This window comes from Trachypithecus francoisi, unplaced genomic scaffold (genome assembly GCF_009764315.1).
Source record: "Trachypithecus francoisi isolate TF-2019V2 unplaced genomic scaffold, Tfra_2.0 Lachesis_group13, whole genome shotgun sequence".
NCBI lineage: Eukaryota > Metazoa > Chordata > Mammalia > Primates > Cercopithecidae > Trachypithecus > Trachypithecus francoisi.
The window spans coordinates 31,398,978-31,423,279 of NW_022681458.1; the positions used below are offsets into that span (position 1 = coordinate 31,398,978).

Below are 24,302 nucleotides of genomic sequence, written 5' to 3' on the forward strand. Positions count from 1 at the left end.
TATTTTAAAATTATTACAAGCTCCTTTAAAATTTTTCTAGCTCTAAAAGCTCTTTGTAAATATCCAGTCAGGTTTTTATTTCTTTAGACCTTCAGATGTCCTTGGGATTCAGATTGCTTTCATAGGAGACATTCAGAAAGACGTAGCAACTTACAGGCAAAAAAATTGAAGATATTAAATAACATTCCAAGCACTCAGTACAAGTTGTGGCAAATATAGAAATGGAAATTAGATCTTCCTTTCTGTCTTAATCAATTCCTATGCTTCTGTTATTATTAAGTTGCAAAATTAGATAAAACTTCTGATTCCACTGAAGATAACAGATGGGTTTGGAGCAGAACAGACCTTTGTGAATCACAAACAGAAGGCACTTGACCCACCATCAGGTTTTATTTTATAAACTATTTGTACTAAAAAGAATATTATTTTGGGAACTAACTATGAAACATATATATCTTGGTGGCTGTATTGGAGACCACATAATCTGACTTTAAAAATCCCATACTGATGAAAAGTGATAACTTTGGTCAGAATAACATCTATTACATCAAGCAATAGATTCTAGATAATATATAAGTTCTAAATAGTCAAGATACTTGTAGGTTTTCAATAAACATGTGGTTAAAATGCCACTTGGATAAAATTTCAAAACTAATAAAGGAAAAGCACAAATGAAAACGAAACACTAATTATGAACCTCAGAGATCCTTAGCATACATACAAAACCTCATCAGTTTAGTTGGAACATCTAAGCTTTGCTGATAAAAGCTTATCAATATTTCATAATATTCTCTTTTTTTCTTTTTAATTTCCCTTGAATATTATAATGGGCAAAATACCATTTCTAATTTCTTTGTCGAGACAGAGTTGATAGGTAAAGAACGGAAATTCGGTAGAAATCTCACCAGTTTCTGTGTTAGTAAGTTTGGTTCTTATAACTTGTATTTGTTTGCTAATTCCTAAGTAATTGATCACTGAATGATTCTTTAGATCTTAGCATCTCCAATCAAATCTCTTGTGATCTGTACCATTATTTAGATAATTTTCATTTACAGTCAGATCTGAGGTTCCTCGCATTGTCCTCAGTGATGGATAAGGTGCTAAGGTATTGGGAAACTTAAAAACCAATAAAGTTTATTAGAATTGCCTTATGATTAATATGATTAAGGCAGGAGAAGAAAATCCTAAAGAAAAGGTTCAACAACCAAGATTATCAGAGCAAGAATATTTGGATCAGAGTCCATGAATATTGGGAAGACAGGAGTAAACAACAAAATGAAGAAACCAGATGATAAATGCATATTAAACATGTGTCAAGTGGGACTCGAAAAAAATGAGGAAGAAATTGTGAAAGAGGAAGTAGTATTGCAACGCTTGCTCAGATCTGAAAATCTGATCACATGTAAGAAAAATGGACAATTTATAGTTTATACAATATATATCTAGATGGTATATATCTAGAACTCTACACAGTATAACTTCACATGTGTAAACACTTGACATGATGTGTACAGTATTTGTTAGAGATTAAAATCTCTTGTTGATTTCAATTTCTGAATATCATTTTCTAGCTAAAACCACAAATTGAGATTAGTGTAAGTTATATGAATTTAAGCTGTAGTAATTTGTATTTAAAATTAAAGAAGAAAACCAATTATTGATGTTAAGAAATCATATACCAGATGTTGACAAGGCAGAGGGAATTAAATTTAGGAACAATTAACAATAGAAAGACTAAAGCCACCAGGATGTGCCACATTGAGACATGAGAGGACTGAGTGAGACTAAGAGAGTTATTCCCACTTCAAATCAACACCAACTAATCAAGCAAAATTCTTCCCTTGCTTTCTCCTTAACTGTGGTTGAAGCTGGCTGCCATAAATGTGTTACTTAAAAGAAAAAACTTTGTATTGAGGAAAAATTATACTGCTTGTTATGGGTTGAATATTTGTGCATTCACAAAATTTACATGTTGAAGCTGTAACCCCTCAAACTGATGGTATTTGAAGATGAGTCTTTGGGAGGTAATTAGTGGTAAGTGAGGTCATGATGGTGAGGCCTGGTCTAGTGGGATTGGGCCCACATAAGAAGAGACACAAGAAAGCTCTTTTGCTCTCTCTCTTTTGCTTTCTCTGTATGCACAAAGAAGAGGCCATGTGAGCACACAATAAGACAGGGGTCACCTCTAAAGCAAGAGAAGAGGCTTCAGAATAAAATTAAACCTGACAGCACTTGGACTTCCCAGCCTCCAAAACCATAAGAAAGAAATTTCTACTGTTTAAGTCACTCAGTCTATGGTATTTTGTTATGGCAGCTTGAGAAAACTAAGACATTCCTCAATAAGGTCAGAGTCTAAAAATTTTGAGAAAGGTTATACTTGATGTCAGACTGACAATTATGGCAATATAGCATAACTGAAATGTTCTCTTGCAGAAATAACATGACTAGAGAATTAGCTCTAACACTGCTTAGATTGCAATAGATATTGGATTTAGAGTACAGTTTCATCTAACTGTTTCTACTAATGCCTACTGAGAACCTAATGAAGAGATTTCTCCACTCTCCACTTTTTTGCTCTAGTGACTAGGTGCTGTTCAGAGTCAACAAACTGCTGGCAAGCAAGCTTTAGAAAGAAATTAGTATGACATTTCATGAGGACACATAAGGCGGTTCAGTCATACCTTCTCTTGGTTCTTATCATTCTTCTCATAAGGGCCGCCTCCACCTCCTCCACCTCCTCCTCCATCACCTTCTCCGCCTCCTCCATCTCCACCTCCTCCTTCTTCTCCTCCACCATCTCCAGCTCCACTAACAGCAGGGCCTCCAAATCCACAGGTGGAACTTCCAGATACTCCTTTGAATTGGAAAGCTCCCTCACTTGGTCTCTTTTCCAAAGTCTCATGTTCCTTGTTTTCACTCTTCTTTCTATTCTTTTCAACACAGGGCACCACACCAAGTTGAAGCAAGCATTCCACAATGTTTAGCGCCACGTCACAGATACGAGAGCTGATGTCATGATTAAGGACAAGATAAACAGCCTTCAGAACTACCTGAGGAAGACAATATAAACACGGCATGATTAAATTACCTGTGCTCCCTCTTCCTAAAGAGATTTGGTTATTATGTTTAACCCATTTCCTTAGGCTAGTCTATGAAATTGGGTAGAAATAATTTAGACAACTGTCAAATTTTCCTATAAAAGTTGCTATGGAATCTTGTGTATTTTCTTAATAGAGAGTATAAGTCACCCAAAGTATTAAAAATATATACATGTATTATCTCATATAAACTTTCCAAAACATGCTATGATATCAACAATTAATGAGGATATTGAAGCATAGTGAGTTAATGGGAGAGTAATTATTTGTCCAAATGGAAATTTGTTCTATTGATTTTTTAAAATAAAAGTGTTTTAATTCCCTGCTTTTCATTCATTACTAATAATGGATAAAGAACAGTGATTTCCTTTTGCTCGTTCATGACTGTATCATTATTCATACTTCATTTAAAGTACAAAATATTTGCATGTTTAAATTATGTTCCTTTATTGGTTTTAATACTGTAAATTATTTGCTAAGCCAGGATTCCTAATGTGCAATAAAAATTTTGTGAAATATAATTGTAAAATATAACAACCCCTTCATTTGCTAATAACTATACTCAAGACGGGCACTCTTGAGACTGCGAGCTTAAATCTTTTAAGAACTTGTATTCATTTTTTTCTGGCTACACAGGAGGTTTGTAGTCCTGTTGATATCAAAATAAAATAAGTGAAGAATTTTTTGCCCTCATTCTAGACAAAAGAGACTTATTAAACACACACATGTATGTGTATTTATACATGTATAGTCAGGATTCACTAACGGTTTTGGATTATAAAAATATTCTGAGATCTGATCAAATGTAATGCAATGCTTGAAAAAAAAGTAAGGTGCACCTATGATGGTTGACACGCTGGTGAATTTTTTTAATGGGTGGCTTTTTCATTTCAAGGTTTGATAATTTCTAAGAATCTATATGCCCATTTTATACAATGTTGCAAAAATGCACCAAATAATATCTGTCTAACTTTGGTAAGAAAAATTCTTGCTTCTTACAGAAAGATCAAGCATTCCATTCTTGTGGACAAAGTTATTGGTCCCATCAATATGTTCTGTGTCCTCTAGGTAGCTGTAGTTTATGCAGGAGTCTGTGAGGCTTCGAGGTAGGTTAGCACATGCCAGAGGTTCATGTGGCATCTCCGGGATAGGCACCTGGTTGCAGAGTTTCCTCATGTGCTCATTGAAAAAGTCTGCGTAGCCTACGTTAAATGACGCCAAAGTGGTATTGAAGGTCGCAACTGTGATAGTGGAGATCTGAGATCGCACTAATAAAATGAAAGCAATGTCTTAGTTCTTCCTACATTAACCTACAATATCAGCTAGACATTTATACTATTACTTCAATCATGACCACAGTAACAGCTGAGTTTTTGAAAATATTTAACTTATAGTCTCAAAGTTATTCTCAACTCTCATGGGACTACTGAAGCTACTAAGGCCATATGATGTGTGGAAAATATTAAAGGTTGTAGAAAAATGTGAATTATAACTAGCTTCCTTAAGGTTGAGATTAGGATTTAACTTCTGCTAACACTGACTTAGTTTAGTTGATCAGAATAGATGAATTTTACCCACTGTTAGATGATAGATCATACTGATATAAACTATTTGTTTATAGCATTTTTATCTAGTATATTAAGGAACAACAAACATAAAAAATTTTTTTCTCCTTTGGCTAAAAGTAACTGAATATAAATTTGTCATGGTAACTAACAGATGTCATTGAATACTTGAAATACAGTGCAGATCAAAGAGGGACTAAATTTATGCTTCCATGAGAACATAAGAAAAAAATCAATTATTCTGTTAAAAGTACAGAATGTGAACCTGTCTTGGATTACACCCAGAGACACATGTTTGTTCCACATAAAACACACAAGAACTTATCTAAAATAGAAGCTGTCTGAAAAAAAAAAAATTGGTGGCCTTGAAAGGCAGTGACTTTCCTCCTGCTGAAGGTATACAAGCCCTTCAGAGGGATCTCGTAGATGGGATTGAAGCACTGAATCTAGATGTCTTCCAAGGTCTCTTTCAGCCCTGTGGGTCTATGATCTTTTGAAAACAAATATGAATGGCTTGTCCTTGCTATCCCTCTGAGAGGTATGGTGTTTACAGTGCGGTGTTAAATAGTTCTTGCTACTAAGGATATGCTAAGAATGGCTAACAAGTAAATTACCAAGCAATATACAGCACAAGAATGCCAGTTTTCAGAAAACACAGGAAGTGGACTACAATGGGAAAGTAACATGGTGTAAGGACAGAAAACAAGAAAAGAAATCTGAACTTCTGCCCGTAGGCCTCACCTCCTACCCACCTTCCTTGACGGTGTTTTCTCCATGGCTGTTGGAGGGGTCCGGCAGGTCGCTTACCAGGGTGTGATGGGAGTGGGAATGCCTGGCGCTCAGACTCTCCATCTCAGTGGCTGCATCTGAACTGCCTCGCCGGGTCAATTTCCCTGGGATGAATAAGAGCACCCCACAAGAGAGTTTTAAAATCTGAAAGGTTTTCTGCCAAGATATTGTCTTTCCCAAGGACAGCAGGGAGAGTGCGGGGCAGTTAGGAAAAGTGTGAAACACAGACAACAAAGCAAGAACTGAACTTGCCATGGGATATTCAGGGTCAGGACGATTGACGAAGCTGCCTGTGATAAAGGTCAGCCCCAATCTTAGCCCAAATGTCAGAAAACATCTGTTGCGGCCCAGCTAGCTGTCAGCTCCCAACTTTAAACTGGCCTATTTAATATGCAATCCAGAAAGGAAAAAAAAAGATATATATATATATATATATATACACATATATCTTTGCTGCTTTTTTGAAAAAAAAAATCCAAGTTTAATAAACATCTGCTGTCTAGATTCACAATGGAAATCAATGCACAGAGCACCCTAAGGCCATGTTTCTTTGTCTAGAATGATATAAGAAATAAGATTGTTACCTGTCTAATTTCACAGAACTCTTGCATAATTACTTCAATTATCTGGATTTATTCGGCTGTGAAAACACAGCATTATTTTGGTACTGGAGAACCTGCATTTGAGCCCCAAATTTCTTGGCTGAACTGTTCAAGAAAGATTCAAATTTGCCCAGGAGCCCTAGATCCAGTTCTAAATAGGCCACTTAAACTCTGCCCTATTTTGGAAGGCCTCGTGGTCACCTAAAATGGTGGTTTGCCAGCCTCCTTTCTCAATTCCTCGCCTGTCTTCTCCCAGCCCAGAGAAACTTCCAAAGGAGAATGCGCTGCGCGTGGGGGACACATCCAGGTGGTCCTCGTGAAGCAAGAAGGGCACTCCCATTCTCCGTGGCCTCCTCTTGCCTGTGTGGTGGAATGGAATGGAGCCTTTCCTCTCTCGGTCTTCTTTGCGGCTCTTGAACTACAGTGATGAAAGGTGTAGAATTAGGGACAGGGCAAAGAAAACGTTACAATCTGCTTCCCAAGGGGCTCCATGATCTGCAATAAAATATAAGAAATGTTCCAGGAAGAGGAGACCCAGAAAGTCACTGAATATCATCCAACAGAAATTGGAGAAATTTCACATTAAAAGAGTGAAAGGAACCAAGTAAAAGGTCACTTATTCCATGGGTCTTTCTCCTGGGTTGGGTTAGACTAGTGGTTTGCAAAGTGTGGTCCCTGGACCAGCAGCATCAGCATCACTTGGGAACTTGTTAGAAATGCAAATTCTCAGACATATTGTATCAGACCCTCAGCAGCTGAGGTCCAGCAATGTGTGTTTTAACAGGCCTGGTAGGTAATTCTGATGCACGCTGAAGTTTGCAAATCACACGGTTAGAGTCACTACTTGAACCAGCCTGTATTTTTCTGTTCCATTTTTCATGATAGTGATCCATTGTTCCAGTTAGCCAACTTTAAATGTGTGCCACTGTTCGTAATTTCTCCTCATTTTGCAGGTAAGAAATTGACCCTTAGAAATTTTAGGTAGTTTGCCCAAGATTGAGTCCAAACTCAAAAGTAGGTCTTCTAGTTAAATACTTCATATTTTTCTGCCATTACTCTGCCTCTCTTTTTTGTAAGTATATGGAGATAAACAGCAAATAATATGTGTAGACCTATGTATATGTGTATATATAGTGGTTTGCTTTCTCTTTTCCAAAACTGTTAGTTTAATAACAGAAACTAACTAATAAAGAGTCAAAGAAGATACAGACCATACATTGCCACAAACTCATTATTCCTACCAAACAAGTTCAAAACCAAGTGCAACTAAAAGTTTAGAACTGCTAGGGAAGCTTTTAAAATATAACAATTCCTTAGCCTACCTTCAGCAATTCTGGCTTAATTGGTCTGGGATTGAGCCTGAAGATTTTTTAAAGCTCCTCAAAAATTATCATATGCAGCCAGTAATGAAAACTATTTTTTCCTTTCAAATAATCAATGTTTTAAGAAAATTGATGGCCGTTGTCTTTCGTTGCATCATTAACAAAGGCAGGAAACTGCTTACTTAGCAACACTTTCAGCTCATAATAGGTCAATATCGTGTTATTTGTTCTTCGTCGGCATAATTAAAGTAACAGTTTTGGAAAAGAGAAAGCAAACCACTATATATATACATATACATAGGTCTACACATATTATTTTCTGTTTATCTCCATATACTTACAAAAAAGAGGCAGAGTAATGGCAGAAAAATATGAAGTATTTAACTAGAAGACCTACTTTTGAGTTTGGACTCAATCTTGGGCAAGCTACCTAAAATTTCTAAGGGTCAATTTCTTACCTGCAAATGAAGAGAATAAGGATGTCATTGGATTAAATGAGAACTATTTTTTTTTTTTTTTTTTTTTGAGACGGAGTCTCGCTCTGTCGCCCAGGCTGGAGTGCAGTGGCCGGATCTCAGCTCACTGCAAGCTCCGCCTCCCGGGTTTACGCCATTCTCTCGCCTCAGCCTCCCGAGTAGCTGGGACTACAGGCGCCCGCCATCTCGCCCGGCTAATTTTTTGTATTTTTTTAGTAGAGACGGGGTTTCACCGTGTTAGCCAGGATGGTCTCGATCTCCTGACCTCGTGATCCGCCCGTCTCGGCCTCCCAAAGTGCTGGGATTACAGGCTTGAGCCACCGCGCCCGGCCGAGAACTATTTATATAAAGTACTTGATAAAAATGAGTTGAACCATACAAATGAAAGTTACCATCAATGTTACCACAATTATTTCCACCACCACACTGCTTTACACTGCTTTATGCATATGATCAGGATTGAGCTTCACGACAACTCTGTGGAGCATTTAGAATAGGAAGTTCACTCATACACACAGAGGGACTTGCACAGGGGTATGCTGCAAGTCAGTGTTACATCTAGGAGCTGACTTTGGTTCCTAAGGTCCCTTTCCCACCCCACTCCATACCGCAGTATGATCAGAAACATCTCATGTCCCACTGACATTTTTTATTTACCAAAATATCAAAGAGCATAAGCATTTCTACTCACCTTTTTAAAAATATTCATGCCCAGGTCTGAAGAAAGATCTGGGACTGCAGACCTACGCAGATTGGTCAGTGAAACCTTGGAAAAGGCCTCAGAGCTAAGAGATTTTTCCTCCTCATTACACTTCATGGTGAGATCCTTAATAAAGGAAGACAATGATCAAGGACTTAGGACTTTACATCCAAATACTTGTCTTATTGAAATGTCACATTTTTAATAGGGATGCGCTACTGCTTTGATACCTTTGAACAATTGAACTTGTATGTCTGGACTTCTGGAATCCAAATTCTGCTAGTGAGAATATGTATTTCATATTAATTGTAATTCCTGTTTGGAGTTTTTGGCAGTGAGGTCATGTAGCCCCAGATCTAGAATGCTAAGAAAATAGAGAGAAGATGGATCTCTCTCTCTCTCTTTTTTTTTTTTTAATTAAAAAGAGTGTTTTTTTCCCATTGAATGATTCAGTAAAGCAGATATCCACCTAGGCAGAATATCTACTACTAAACAGATTATATTTCTTTTTAACTCTGCTATTGCTCACGTTTGTTTTCAGAAATATGCAGAAACAAATTTCAGACTCAGCCAATTCACATTTAAGTAAATCCAAACAACTGGGACACACTACAAGTCACATTTTTCTCTATATTTTCAACACCTGGTGTTGATGAGAAAGAGGGCAAGAACAAGTGTTCAAGCTGATAGTAGGTCATTCATTTATCAAAAAGCAATTGTTATGAAGATATCACCATATCAGTACACATTCAGTTTACTTCTCCAAACATTTATAATAAATAGCAAGACTATCAAAATGCAGTATTCCTAATGATGACATTAAGACACTAAAAAATGTTGAGTTATGCAAAAGAGGTTACATCATGTTTAGTAAAATCCTATGTCACAGATTTTATGATATTGGTAATCAACAGATTAAATGTCAGAACTCTGTTAATTACTACTTCGGTTATCCATTAGACCCAATTTTCCACTATTCTAGATAAACAGACTTATACTAAATTAGCATGTGTAAGAGGTGCACTTCTTCAAATGATTAAGTGCTAAAGGGCAGCAAAGGGTCAAGCATGCAAGATGGAAGGGAAAAGATAATAGCAACAGTGTAACCCACCAACCAAAAAGTCAGCACTAGAATACATAAGAGCTGGATGCACAGAGAAAAAAGGAATCCATTATGGCAAAGTTGCTGGTTTGAATAACAACGAACTGAGTTTTCCTTACTTGCGTTTTGTGGGTGTTCACTAGTGAGGGAGCTGCCGCCACCATGGAGCTACTCCTGGGTCTGGGCAGGAGAGGAATATCTGGCTCTGGAGGCTTTTCTGGCTTCTCTTCCAACATATGTCGCAGCCTTTGTAGATAGTACATCAGAGACCACTGAGTGCCTTCCTCAGACCAATGGGGCTGAAGTAGGCAGCGCAGAACAGCAACATCAAAGTAGGTGGCATAGCGGGACCTTTGGCATGGAGGTATCACAAGAGAGGCCCTGTTCCCAATGGCAGAAAGAAGATAATTATACTGGCAATCAAGCTTTCAGAAGGGCAGCACAGCATGGCTTATAGCTCTACTTTTCTCATTTGTTTAGTTATTCATTTACTTGTTTCTTATGTGGTTTACTCTAATATCCTTTCAACTGGTCTCTCTCATTCCATTTTCACTAAACATCGCCTGAAAGTAGAGATATTGAGAGAATTTTGAAGGATGGATAGGAATTAGCCAGGCAAAGTTGAGGTTTGGGCAGGAGGGAGGATTGGCATTTCTGTCAGAGGGAACATTGCCTACAAAGGGATGAATTTTTAAAATCATGAGTTTGATGACCTAAGTAATTGGTGAGTAATCTGGGTGATGGACAATGATGAGAGGGAGAGCTATAGAAATAGATGAGGTTCAGATTACAATGCTTCCTTTATGCTAAGATCAGGTATGACTTTTACCCCGATAGAAATAGAAATGATATTTGCCTTGCCTATTTCATTGAGCTATTTTAATTTCAGTTTTGAAAATACTACATAAAATAACTAAAGAAAAGCTACAAAATGATAAGAAACAGAAGTTTTTCTATGAAGAAAATAAATAAAATAATTTTGAGAATTCTAAAGTTATATATCCTTGCAAGAGAGCAAGACTAATTTTTTAAAAATCTCAAGTTCCTGGGATTCTATTATTCAATTTAAACACATAATATATTCACTACCTAGTGTTCAATTTAATTCTACTACAGAGTAGTTTTAAGAAATTACTCAGATTAATACATCATCCTATGTATCTTAGGTGCAACAAATTGAAAATTTGTGTCCCCAAAAATTCAGATTTAAAGGTAAGTTTAATTTCCTCACCTTGAAGAACATACGGTCTGGTGAGAAAGACAGGAAATAAATAACAAAATATAAACTTAGAACTTCTGGGATCCAAGATGGTATCCTAAATCTAAAATCTAAACTTAACTCCCAAGCAAAATTTCCTTCTGATTTAGGTGATGCAAAAGAGAGATGTTTGTACCCTCCCATAAACTAGCAAATGATGCTACCCAAACACAAAGTGCTCTCACAAAAGATGCAGCCACGGAGAGTGAGTAGGGATTTTCCTAAACTTCTTAGGCTCATATTTTTTTTAATTAAAAAGTCTACGGCTCACTAGTAGTTCAACAAAATAATTCCATAGGACACAGCTACTATTTTAACCTATTAACTAGAATAAAAACTATGGAGTAAGGACTTGGATGTTTGGTGAAACTTTTGTCTCACTTGATACGTTTGTCATGAGTCATTGATAAAATACATTTCTGACTGTGGGTTTCAGTAAAAAGTTCAAAAATACAAACCCAAACCATATCTGTGCCTTGCAAATTATTTTTACAGCTTTTCCACTTCCCTATTGAAGCACATACCATACTTTATTATTTTTTTCTCTTGTTAATAGCATTGTCTGATGGGTTGAGGTGCAATTGCCTACGTACACAATGGTTTTGAATTTCAACGCTATCTTACAGTCTAATATTCTTGAATATTTTGACAAGTAGGAAATAAATATAAATTGAAGTATAAACACAAGAGTGAGTTGGCAGTTATATGAAAAGAAGCCTTCTACAATCCCTAAATTCCCACATGTGCTATGCCAGAATTTATCCTTTTTCCAGAGACCTAGAATATTCTTTGGACATCAGTTTTGTGACAACTTTTAATCTATCATAAAGTCTCATAGAATCTCCTTCCAACCACTTCTCATCAGTTCCACAGACACCACCCTAATCCTAGCCACTAACATCTCTCTCTCATCAGGCTTATTGCAATTACTTCCTACTAATCTACTAGCTTCTCCTCTTATTCCTCCACTCCCTGGTTCAAACCCTTTCAATACATTATTCAATCCCCTTAGAATAAAATGCAAGCTCCCTTACAGCAGTGAACCAGGCCTGAACAGTCTGGCTGGGTTTACCACTCCAAACTCATTCTCTGTTATGCTTGCCCTGGTGTGCCAGTTATTGATTTACTGCCTCTCAGCCCCAAATACATTTTTTGGTAAAAAGTCCTGTTTTAATATTTTCTCAAATTGTCCAGTATGCCACTTGTTTACTCCTGAGACCCTGAGTGCCACTTCTTTACTCCTGTGACCCAGTTTGAAGGAAACTAAAAACCTTTTCATTTCTACCCATTTCCTAAAAGGCTTTCACTGCTCGTCCCTTCCCCCACCCATCCTATTTCTCCTTAAAGATTCATGACGCAACCCACTCCTCTCAGCCTATCATTTATACCTCAGATGATAGGATTTCTTTCCCCCCACCCCCATGCTGTAATCTTGAATTTATAAACAAAAGACAAAGTATAGGGTTGGCTGGCTACCAGCTGGGTAATTTTAGGTCCTCAAGGCTTTGTGACAATCATTTGGTTTATTATAAGAGCCTGTGAAACTGTTGTTTTCTTGACTAGGCTGCTATGGTTAAGACAGTTATTACTAGTTCAACCAAATTATTTCCTCCCCACTGGAATAGCTGGTAGTTATACTTCACCCATTACCCTCTGCCCCACACTTTAAAGTCCCCAAATGTTTCTAGTTAGTAAATTAGATCAGGGAGTTCCATAAATTACTTCAAATCCCTAGAGCAGTGCTCCACACAAGATGACCATGAACCACGTTCATGAGAATCCTTCCTTCCAAGAAGGATACGAAGGAGGGAGGTTGTTAAAAACGCAGGCACCAGGTCTTGCCCCAGACTTCCTAAACCAGAATTTCAGAGGACATGGTCCTGGAATCTTTATTTTAAACAACATTCTCAGGTACTCTTTGAATACTTTTTTTAAAAAATACATAAATTGCTTTATTGGATATCAATAAACAGCACACATAACTATACAAAACGTTTCCTTGATACAAAATGTGTGAAATATAAGTACCAATGCACCTTTAAAAATGTAAACATCTTCCTCCCAGGCCTACCTGTTGGGATCACAAAATAGTTTTGGGAGATACATCAGGCAGACCAGAGCACCCCACTTAGGCCACCGACAAGTGACAACCATTACTCACAGTCCCTTTTGAGACATTGTTAAATTGCCTGGGAAACAGGTGCCAACCGCGCCAAACAGGAAGCTGAAATGGCTGTCCGGGCTCAGGGCATCTCAGGCTCTAGACACGTTCTCGTGTCAGTCACCGCCTTCGAAGGCCCCGTGGCTGAAGCTGGGGGTGGATTATTGCATAGTCACACCTCGTGGAGGGTGGCCTGAGGGATCCTTCGAGGAGCGAGTGGGGAGGGTCCCCTGACTGGGGTGGATACCTCCCAGTCAGTCTGTCAGCTCTTGTCCTGTAGCTGAAACAGCTGCATCCAAACAGTTCTGAATACACAAACACATGCAGAAAAGCCAATTCAAGAATGCCCCCGAGCTGGGGCTGCCAGCTGCCCTCCCGCCAGCCATCCACAGACATGGCCACGGGAAGGCCTCTTTCAGAGTCCACTGAGGGATCCAGGCAGAGGAAACAGAACCAGAAAATGGTTTTCATCAAAGTCTCGTGCGACTGATGCATCCAGAAATGGGGGTGCTCAAGAGGGAATTCTGTGGCATGAGGACATGGTGTCCTCCTTCCTTCTGAAGCTTGGGGAGGTTGTTGGTTGGCGCGGGGTGGGGTGTCAGGTATGGAGAGGAAGTGGGAGCCTCTAGGGTCAGCAGGAGCCCCCTGAGCAGCCCGACTCTTGGTGCTTGTGGAGCAGGGCCATTCGGGAGAAGGTTCTAGTGCACGCCTGGCACTGATACTTTTTGATGTCCAAGTGGGTCTGGAGGTGGGCCCGCAGGTTGGAGCGGTCGGCGAAGGCACGGCTGCAGTGGGGACAGGAGAAGGGCTTCTCACCGGTGTGGGTCCGGACATGGACCCGCAGCAGCCAGGGTCTGGAGAAGGCCTTCCCGCAGGTTCCGCAGACGAAGGGCAGCGTGTGGCTTCGGATGTGTCTCTTGAGGACACCCAGGCTGACGCATTCCTTATTGCAGTATTGGCAGTTGAAGGCTTTTTGAAACTGGGAATCCTTGGCCTCAGAGACCTGGGCCAGCTGCTTGGGCACTTGGCCCAAGCCTGGGGAGATGGCATCGGCCTCCGCCTCCAAGGAAGAAGCTGAAGTGGAGGAGAAAGACGAAGGAGCCTGTGAGGGTGGGCTGGGGGACTGGGAGCCTTTCCCGCTGTCCTCATCTGACAGCGAGGTCAATTCTGCCACCTTGGGACTCCCCTGGGAGAGTCCCAGTTGGAGGGAGGCCCTGGCAGCTGGTTGGGCTTGGAGCGCCAGGAAAGCGTCCCAGATGAGTGCTGGTGGCGAAGCAGAGGGGTTAAGGATCTCCGAACGTGGGATGGCTGCCAGCAGGTGGGCCCGGTGGTAGGGCTGCTGGAAGGTAAACTCTGGATTAGAGTCCGGTAGTTCGCTGTAGTTAGGCTTCCGATCAGGGTCAGAGGGCTTCCTGACGAGGAAAGAGCGCGGCATGGCGGCCGAGGCACCGGGGTCGCTGAGTAGCACAGAAATAGTGCAGGCGACCCACTCGCTAAGCGGAGTTTTGGAGCAATGAGCGCAGCCGCCCCGCCAAGTCCCTTAAGTACTCCGGGGGGGGCGAGCAGGGCGGAACCTTTCCGGCCACGCCTTTTTATCACTTTCGCGCCAATTGGAGGCGCGCCTCCGCCGAAGGCCACGCTCTGAGCAAGTGGGCCGGGCCTGGCTGGGCTCGCACCCGAGCAGCCCGTGCCCTCCTTAAATACTTTTTTTTTTTTTTTTTCAGTGGCGCAGTCTCGGCTCACTACAACCTTCCCTTCCGGGTTCCAGCGATTCTCCTGCCTCAGTCTCCTGAGTAGCTGAGATTACAGGTGCCCGCCACCATGCCTAGCTAACTTTTGTATTTTTAGTGGAGATGAGGGTTCTCCATGTTGGCCAGGCTAGTCTCGAACTCCTGACTTCAGGTGACCCACCAGCCTCGGCCTCCCAAAGTGCTAGGATTACAGGCGTGAGGCACTGCGCCGCGCCTTGAATACTCTTAATAATCCTATAGGGAGGTGCTGTAACTGAGAAGATATGCTGACGGTGTTGTCCCTGAGGGCAATAGATGACTAAATTGGTATCTTTCTCTATATACAGAATTTATTGACTGAAAGTAATTAACAATTGTACTGTTGAGTCCCATAAGCATTAACTATTTTCTAACAGGGCATGTTAGTTCAGCAAATGATGGGCTGCAGAACAGCAAGAATCCAACAACCTAAGGTTGTGATCAGAGAGTAGAAACGTATCCGTATCTTATGTAATCAAAATTTGTTAAGTAAAATCACATTTCAATTGCTTGATATTGAAAGATACTCCATTTGAAAATAATAAATTAACAAGACGTTTGGTAGCAAATATTTAAGTACCTCGCTTTAAGGTGTTATTCAATCACTAGTTTATTTGACTTAATGTGTGAGCTGTGCTGCACTTAATATTCAATAAAAAGCAAGAACTATCAATAAATATTTTTATTTCATTTAAGACAGCATTATCAGGTACGATCAAAGTATCACCATCCAATAAAAGTCATTTTAATTAACCAGCAGACTAACATGTGAGAAATACATTTTCACAACTGGATAAAAATGACGTGAAGGAGGCCGGGCGAGGGGGCTGCTGCCTGTAATCCCAGCACTTTGGGAGGCCAAGGCAGGCAGATCACGAGGTCAGGAGATTGAGACCATCGTGGCTATCACGATGAAACCCTGACTCTACTGAAAATACAAAAAATAGCCAGGCATGGTGGCAGGCACCTCTAGTCCCAGTTACTTGGGAGGCTGAGGCAGGAGAATGGTGTGAACCTGGGAGATGGAGCTTGCAGTGAGCTGAGATAGTGCCACTGCACTCCAGCCTGGGCAACAGAGCAAGACTCCGTCTCAAAAAAAAAAAAAAAAAAATTGACATGAGGGAAGCTTCTTAGATCATGTGATAGAAAAGTTCTTTTCAACTCTAATATTCTCTGAATCTAAAAGTTATTTCCTGGAAAAAAATTTAAAATGAAAATGTTATAAAAGAATGTGAACACAACTTTTCTTCTAAATGATATATGTAAAAATAATGAAGAAAAGCACATATATAAAAAGTTAATAATGTTTATAGCTACCTGATGGCTCATGGATGATTTTCACTTATTTTAAAAATATTTTATATATTTACATTTTTTTCTGTAATTGATTCTATACAAAAATTACATGCATAGAATAAACAACATATTATGACAGAAAAGAATTTCAAAACTGGCAAGAATTTCTTTAGTCTATTTTCCAAGCAACTATGGCTTTGGAAAGTCAAGTTACCGTTAATTAGGGTTGAGATCTGATAGCAGAAAGTATTGAAGGCAGATAAGCACTTGGGAAATACCAATATATGGAAGCAAAGAACTGTCAGTCTTGACTCTATGCAGTATTTACTGAAGGATAAATTAACTCTCTGCATATAGTAATTAAAGATGAAATCTAACATTAATTTAAAAACTAGCTACCTGTTTACTTATTGTAGAGTGCAGAGAAGACTGATGTGTAGTTCATTCAAGTTCAGAGCAAAAGAGATAATGAATTGTATTTGATACAAGCAGACAGCTTTTGTTACTAGGATATTTGCATTGCTTTGTTATTAAAGTTCTCTTCTTTTCTGATCAATACACGAGCTCTTCCAATAAAGACACATTAACATTTGTATTTTCTGAAAGTTCTACTTTGTGCATCATTTCCATGGCAACCAACCACTGCAGCTGGGCAGAGAGAAAAAAACCTAACTCATTTTTCCAAAGTGCCACTGATTCATGTCTAATTAACACATGTGAGTGTATGTTGCTGTGGGTGACTATGCACATATATGTGTCAGGGAGTGCATATATATATATATATATATATAGTGCTTGAGTGTAGACATATCAGAGAATAATAAAAAAATGTTCACAAATAGTAGTCTTAAACATAGCTGGCTTTGTTTCTACTGGCAAATCAGAATGGAACCATTAACACTTGATTTTGACAGAGAAAAGAAACATCATTTACTGTCTATATGTCTATATTTCTAAATTTCTATGCTTACTATGGATGAGAAAAATTATGTAAGAAATATTAGCTAATGAATACTTTTATGACCTCAGGATTTTACACTGATCTTGGTTTTTATGATATGTTTGAAAGTCAGACAGAGGCATAGTGTTTGAAGTAAAAGATTACTTACTCTTATTTGAAATTAAGTTAAACTTTTTGGAATTTGTATAAAATACAATTAGTGGAGGAGGAATACTCAAGAATCGAAGTGAAAAAAATACGTACAGAAATAGCCATAAACATTTTAATATATTAAATGATGGTGACATTATCATTATTATAGCCAGACTCCAACATAGCCCCCAGTGATCCCTGCCTCCTGGTATTCACATTCTAGTGTGGTCCCCTCCCACACTGCATTAAAGTTAGTTGGTGTGATCCAAAGAGTGTAGCAGAAGTGATGGCATGCCATTTCAGAGATTAGGTTATAAAAGATTAGGTTATAGAAGATGAGGTTATGAAAGATTAGGTTATAAAAGCGTCCATTTTGGATGCTCCCTTTCTTTCTTGAATAATTTGTTTTGGGGAAACCAGCTTCTATGTTACAAGCAGCCCTATGGAGAGACACAGATTGTGAGGAATTACGTCCTCTGGCCAACGGCCGTCTGAGTGAGCTTGAAAGCAAAGCCTCCAAACCAGTAAAGCCTTCAGATTCTGCAGGCCTGGCCAACAGCTTGAGAGACTCTGTGCCACAATCACTCAGCTAAGCTGTTTCAGCATTCATGATCCTCAGAAACTATGCAAAAAAAATAAATGTCCTTTGTTTTAAACTGCTAGGATTTGGGATAATTTGTTATATAGAAATTGACAACTAATACAGATTTTGGAACCAAGATAAAACCCTAATTTTGAAAATGGTTTCTTAACAAGAAGTAAGGGGTGTACTACTGGGAAATGGAGAAGGAGAATCCTTGTTATGTATTAACAGAAAGTTGCTTAGCTGTGATGTGGAAAGTTAAAAAATAAGTGCCTAACCAACTGGGTGATCTAACAAAGGAGACTTCCAAATAAAGTGTTGAAGGTGCCTTCTAATTTCTTCTTGCTGCTTATAGTAAGTTGAGGGAGAAAAGTTATGAACTAAAGGAAGAACTGTTAAAGACTAATGAGCTGGAACTTGATTTTGAAAAATTTAGCTTCTCCAGATGGCAAATAATGCTATAATTAAGAAATGGCTTCCAATAAAATATCAGATATAAAGAACTTTTGGAAAAATGTGGTCTAAAGATGAAGCCAAGGGTGGGAGTTGTACAGTCGTTTGTTAAGGCTTCAGAATGATCCTAGACCATACCCAAGAATGCCGTTCCATTAGATCAAAGGCCCTCTCAGAGCTTGCAGTGAGCCAAGACCGCGCCACTGCACTGCAGCCTGGGCGACAGAGCCAGACTCCGTCTCAAAAAAAAAAAAAAAAAAGCCCTCTAAATTAAACGTTAAGAGTGTGATTCAAATCCAAATAGTTATCACTTCTTTTACATATATATCATACATATATAACTTTTAAGAAACTTAAGTGCCCTTAAGTGCCCTTAAGTTTCTTAGAGGTTCAACAGAAGCACAAAATAGAAATGAGATTATCTCAAAGAGATTTGTAGATGTGGATTTTTTCCATTCTAGTGGACTGTAAAAATATTCACAGTGAACCCACAAAGTTTTTTTTTTTTTTTTATTATACTTTAATTTCTAGGATACATGTGCATAACGTGCAGGTTTGTTACATATGTATACTTGTGCCATGTTGGTGTGCTGCACCCATCAACTCGTCAGCACCCATCAATTCATCATTTATATCAGGTATAACTCCCAATGCAATCCTCCCCCCTCCCCATGATAGGCCCTGGTGTGTGATGTTCCCCTTCCCGAGTCCAAGTGATCTCATTGTTCAGTTCCCACCTATGAGTGAGAACATGCAGTGTTTGGTTTTCTCTTCTTGTGATAGTTTGCTAAGAATGATGGTTTCCAGCTGCATCCATGTCCCTACAAAGGATGCAAACTCATCCTTTTTTATGGCTGCATAGTATTAAAAATAATTATATCAGCAAAAACACTTCCAGAGACAGTACAAGAGGAAAAAAGAGGCTATTAGACTCCCAAAACTTTACTGGCAGGAAGCAAGCTGAGGAAACTACTCAGCTGTAAACACATGCTATCTTTTTTGAAAAAGGAAAGCTGATTTGGAGGATAGAATTAATAGCCCAGAGGGTGGAGCCAAGAGCCATGGGCAAGAATAGCACTGAGTCTTAATCAAGGACCTTCCAACATTTTTCCACCTTAATTTCAAAGCTAATAAGGACCAGTGTCTCTCATTTTCTCTCTTTGAATAGACATGTTCAGAGCAGGTATCCTATGCCTATTTTACCATTGTATATTGGGCGTGTTTGGTGCAGATAACTGTATCTCCTTAGTCCACAAGTATTTTAAATCACTTTGGTAACATCTCATAGGTAATAGATGAGTAGGAAGTAATGATTAATGTAGAAATACTTGTTTGGAAGCAGTTGTAGAAATCTAAGTAAAGGCTGGGTGTGGCGGCTCACATCTGTAATCCCAGCACTGTGAAAGGCTGAGACAGGAGGATCACTTGAGGCCAGGAGTTCAAGACCAGTCTGGGCAACATAGAAAGACCATGTTTCTACAAAAAAAATGTTTTTAAAAATAGTGGGACTTGGTGGTGCACATTATCTACTTGGGAGGCTGTGGCAGGAGGATTGTTTAAGCCTAGGAGTCTGAGGTTACAGTGAGCTATGATCATGCCAGTGCACTCCAGTCTGAGTGACAGAGTGAGACCCTATCCCTAAAAAATTAAATGAAAAAAAGAAATCCAAGTAAGACATGATAAGGATATGAACTAAGCCAGTTTCTATGAGGTTGGAGAAAAAAAGATTTGACAGACATTAAGAAGGCAGAATGTAAAGGACTTGGTGTGGAGTGAACCTCACATTTTTGACTAGAATATCTAGGCCAATAGTGGTGGCATATACTGACATAGAAATAAATGAGTATATGAATATTTAAATAATACAATAAATGTAAAGACTTTAGCACAATTTTGCACACATAGATATCCAAAAAGGTAGTTCTTATTGTTATTCTCTTAGTCTGTGTCCTAAGTAACTACCTTTCCCCAAATCTGATTTAATTATGTCACTGATAACTTTGTTGTCATCAAATAAAATGAAACCCTTGTGGAGGTGGTGGTGGTCATAATGCTTACTTTTAAATCAGTGGAAGGCTAATATGGGAAGAGTTTGTACATCTTCAAAAGCACTGTGTAGCCAGATTTTAGGAGAGACACCCTTGATTCCCATCTGATGGTGTTCACACCCTTTATCATCTTCTCTTGAGTGTAGGCAGGACCTGTGACTTATTTATGACCAATAAAATATGGAAAAGGCAAAGGGATGTTACTCCCATAATTAGGTTACCTTATATGACAAAGGTAATGAGACATCACTCCTGTGGTTATATCATATTATAAACACTGTATTAGCAGACTGGAATTAAAGAGGATTTCTCTCCCTCGCTGGTTTTCAACAAATCAGCTGCCATATTTTGAGTTAGCTTATGAAGAGGGCCACATGGAAAATAACCGTGGGCAGGCTTCAGAAACTAAGACCAGTCACCAGCCAATATCCAGCAAGAAAATAAGGATCTTAGTCCTAGAACTGCAAGGAAATGAATTCTGTCAACAACCAGAGAGAAACCATAAGTGGATATTTCCCCAGTTAAGCCTGTGAGGCAACTGCAGTCCATGCCAACACCTTGAAGCAGAGAACCCAACTAAGTTGGGCCTGGGTAAAATGTGTGCAGTTTCATTTACTAAGCTTGTTGTAATTTGTTACACAGCAGTAAAAACAAATGCAAAAATCATAGAAACTACAGAAAAGCAAGTTTTGATCACCTATAAGAACATTCCACTAAATAGAGCTACCTAAAAATAAAACAAGCTTCATAAGGGAGCACTAAGTTGATCATTGCTTAAAGTTGTTAGTACATCAGCTAAGTTATAGGAGACTGGATTGGCTATCCTCACAGAGTTCCTTTCCTATTACTTCTAATATTTTTGACTTTCAAATTTTTGTTTTAAGTTGATGGATAATATTACATATTTATGAAGTACAATGTGATGTTTTAATATATGTTTATATTGTGGCATGATTAACTCAAACTAAGTTACAGATTCATCATCATCTCACATACGATTTTGTGGTAAAAATATTTAAAACCTGCTCTTTCAGTAACTTTGAAATACACAATGCTTTATTGTTTATTATAGTCACCACTCTGTGCACCAGATCACTAAAGCTTCTTCTTCTCATCTAACTGAAATTTTATACCCTTTGATCAACATCTCCCTTTCCCCACCCATCCCTCCTCCCAGCTTCTGAAACTACCATTCTACTCTACTTCTATGAGTTCAACACTTTTTAAGATTTCATGTATAATTTTAAATGCTTATCACCATGGACCTGGGACAGTGAATCAGTGGATAAATACAAACAACCCTGTTTATACAACCAAAATTGATATCAAAGTTTCATATTCTCTACCAGCAGAAGATTATTCAACTGGGCCACTTGCTTTTAAGATCCAAAGAAAGACACAAAGACATATACATTATTTATATATTATTTTTTAAAGTATAAGATAGTAGTAATTTGGTTAAAAATTGTGTTAATATGACTGTGCTTTCAACAATTCTAAGAAATCTTTCAAAAACAATGCACCCATGTAGCCTGATTCCAGTGCCAGTTGGAGGTAGATCATTTAAAAATTATCAAAGCCAGATACTAGGAGGAAATATCTGTGAACCCTTTTTTTTTTTTTTTGATAAAGGACCGGTATCCAGAATATACAAAACATTCTTAAAAATTTAATAATAAGACAACTCATTAAAAAGGGGCAAAATATTTGAATAGACATTTCATCAAAGAAGATATTCAAATAGCTAATAATCACATGAAAATATATTTATCATTACTCATTAGGGAAAAGTAAATTAAAACCACAATTGGATCCCACTTCATAATCACTAGAATGGCTATAATAAGAAAGATAGACAATAACAAGTGTTTTTGAGGATATAAAGGAATACACCCTCATATATCACTAGAGGGAATGTAAAATGGTACAGCCATTTTGGAAAACAGGTTGGTAATTTCTTAAAAAATTAAACCTGAATGTGCCATGCACCCCGCCAATTCTACTCATAGGTATCTACCAACGGAATTGAACACCTATGTCCACGGAAAAATTCATAAGTGCTCACTTTTAGCAGCATCATTCATAACAGATAAAAAGTGGATATAACCCAAATATCTATCGACAGATGAGTGGATAAAAAATAAGATAGACCCATAAAATAGAATATTATTTAAAAACAATATGGGCCAAGATGACTGACTAGAAGCCGTGGTGCTCAGAGGCTCCCATTGAAAAAAACCGTAATAAGCGTGTGAATCCTTCGCTGGAAACCAAGGTATCCAGGCTCTCTCATCAAAATTGACTAGAAGGTTGGCATCACTCATGGAAAGAAGGAAGAACAGTGTGGTGCAGCAGCCCACCTGAGAGCCACATGGGGAAGTTCCAGAACTCCCTCCCTACAGCCGAGGGAGGCGGTGAGTGAACTTGCTACCCAGCCAGGGAGACAGTGCTTTTTCCGTGTAACTGTGTAACCCACGGATCTGAAGATCCCATTCACGAACCCATGCCACTGGGGCCTGAGCGTCCTAACCCCAGAACACTCAGATACAGCCTCTCAGCTGGAATCTGCTTAAGTCTACAGAACTCCTGGGGAGAGGGGCAACCAGCACAGCTGTGGCAGCCTGCTGTCTAAGCCATTTGAGTTCCTTGCAGGAGGGGCAGCAGCCAGCACTTGGACTTGCAAATGCCTAACACACTAAGCTGCCTGAGCAGGGAAAGGGGGGCACCCATTTCTGTAGCTCCAGGCTGTGCTTTTTCCCCGCTGCAGCCAGGGTGGCTGGACGGCTTGGTCCCAAGACTGGTCCTCATAGCCTAACACACTGGCTGTGGCAGTCTGCAGCCAAGAGTGCCTCTTCAGGCCTAAACCTGACCCATCCATCCTCATTGGGTGGGGGTTCCCTGCAGGATCTCCAATAATTCTAGACAGAGGCTCAAGGACAGAATTCAGATCTCCCTAGGCAGAAAAGCCCCTAGGGGGAGTGGTGGCCACAGTCTCTGTGGAGCAGCAGATTTAGCCTGTCCTCCTGGTAGTTCTGAGAAATCTGGGAATTCTAGAAGAGTGAGTTTCTCCCCAGTGAAACACACCCTCTCCACCAAGGGACAAAGTCCTTTGTTAAAGAGGTCCTGCGCCCTGTGCCACCCAACTGGGTGGGATCCTCCAACAGGATTTTCAGACATCCTGTACAGGAGCGATCCTATTGGCATCATGCTGGTACCCCTTGAGGTCAGAGGTCCCAGAAGAAGAAGCAGGCACCCATCTTTGCTGCTCTCTAGGCTCCTTGAATGACATTTCCAGGCACGGGAGCAAATCAGATGAACAGAGCCTGAAGTGAACCCCCAGCAAACTGCAGCAGCCCTACAGAAGAGGGACCAGAACGGACTATTGAAGAAGAAAAAGAAACAAGCAGAAAGCAACAACAGCATCAACAAGAACAACAACAAAAAGGCCCCAACAAAAACCCCATCCAAGGGTCAACAGCCTCAAAGACGGAAACTAGACAAACTCACGAAGATGAGAAAGAATCAACCAAAAAATGCTGAAAACCCAAAAAGCCAGAGTGCCTCTTCTCCTCCAAATGATCACAACATCTCTCCATCAAGGGCACAGAACTGGATGGAGGATCAAATGGTTGAATTGACAGAAGTAGGCTTCAGAAGATGGGTAATAAAAAACTACACTGAGCTAAAGGAGCATGTTCTAATGCAATGCAAAGAAGCAAAGAACCTTGATAAAAGGTTGGAGGAATTGCTAACTAGAATAACCACTTTAGAGAGGAACATAAACAACCTGATGGAACTCAAAAACACAAAATGAGAACCTCATGAAGCACACACAAGTATCAACAGCCGAATCGACAAAGTGGAAGAAATGATATCAGAGTTTGAAGACTACCTTACTGAAATAAGACATGCAGACAAGAATAGAGAAAAAAGAATGAAAAGGAATGAACAAAGCCTCCAAGAAATGCGAGACTTCATAAAAAGACT

The 24,302-nt window shown here is 39.3% G+C and overlaps 2 protein-coding genes across 4 annotated transcripts in view; both read right to left on the minus strand.

Annotated features, from left to right (window-relative positions):
• UNC80 (unc-80 homolog, NALCN channel complex subunit) overlaps positions 1–24,302 on the minus strand; it is a 229,458-nt gene that overhangs the window by 175,246 nt on the left and 29,910 nt on the right. For all 3 annotated transcript variants that reach the window (XM_033230431.1, XM_033230433.1, XM_033230432.1), the window contains exons 8-13: positions 9,774–10,035; positions 8,544–8,678; positions 6,256–6,472; positions 5,416–5,556; positions 4,098–4,366; positions 2,682–3,050 (exon numbers count right to left, since the gene is read on the minus strand). In XM_033230431.1, the coding sequence (XP_033086322.1) occupies positions 2,682–3,050; positions 4,098–4,366; positions 5,416–5,556; positions 6,256–6,472; positions 8,544–8,678; positions 9,774–10,035 (1,393 nt within the window). The remainder of the gene's footprint in view (positions 1–2,681; positions 3,051–4,097; positions 4,367–5,415; positions 5,557–6,255; positions 6,473–8,543; positions 8,679–9,773; positions 10,036–24,302) is intronic.
• Positions 13,705–14,508, minus strand: LOC117095202 (zinc finger protein SNAI1-like). The gene has a single exon (XM_033231963.1). The coding sequence runs from the start codon at positions 14,506–14,508 to the stop codon at positions 13,705–13,707; it is 804 nt and encodes a 267-aa protein (XP_033087854.1).

Excerpts from the sequence above, each read along its gene's own strand:
- LOC117095202 (XM_033231963.1), bottom strand. The coding sequence starts at position 14,508 with ATGCCGCGCTCTTTCCTCGTCAGGAAGCCCTCTGACCCTGATCGGAAG.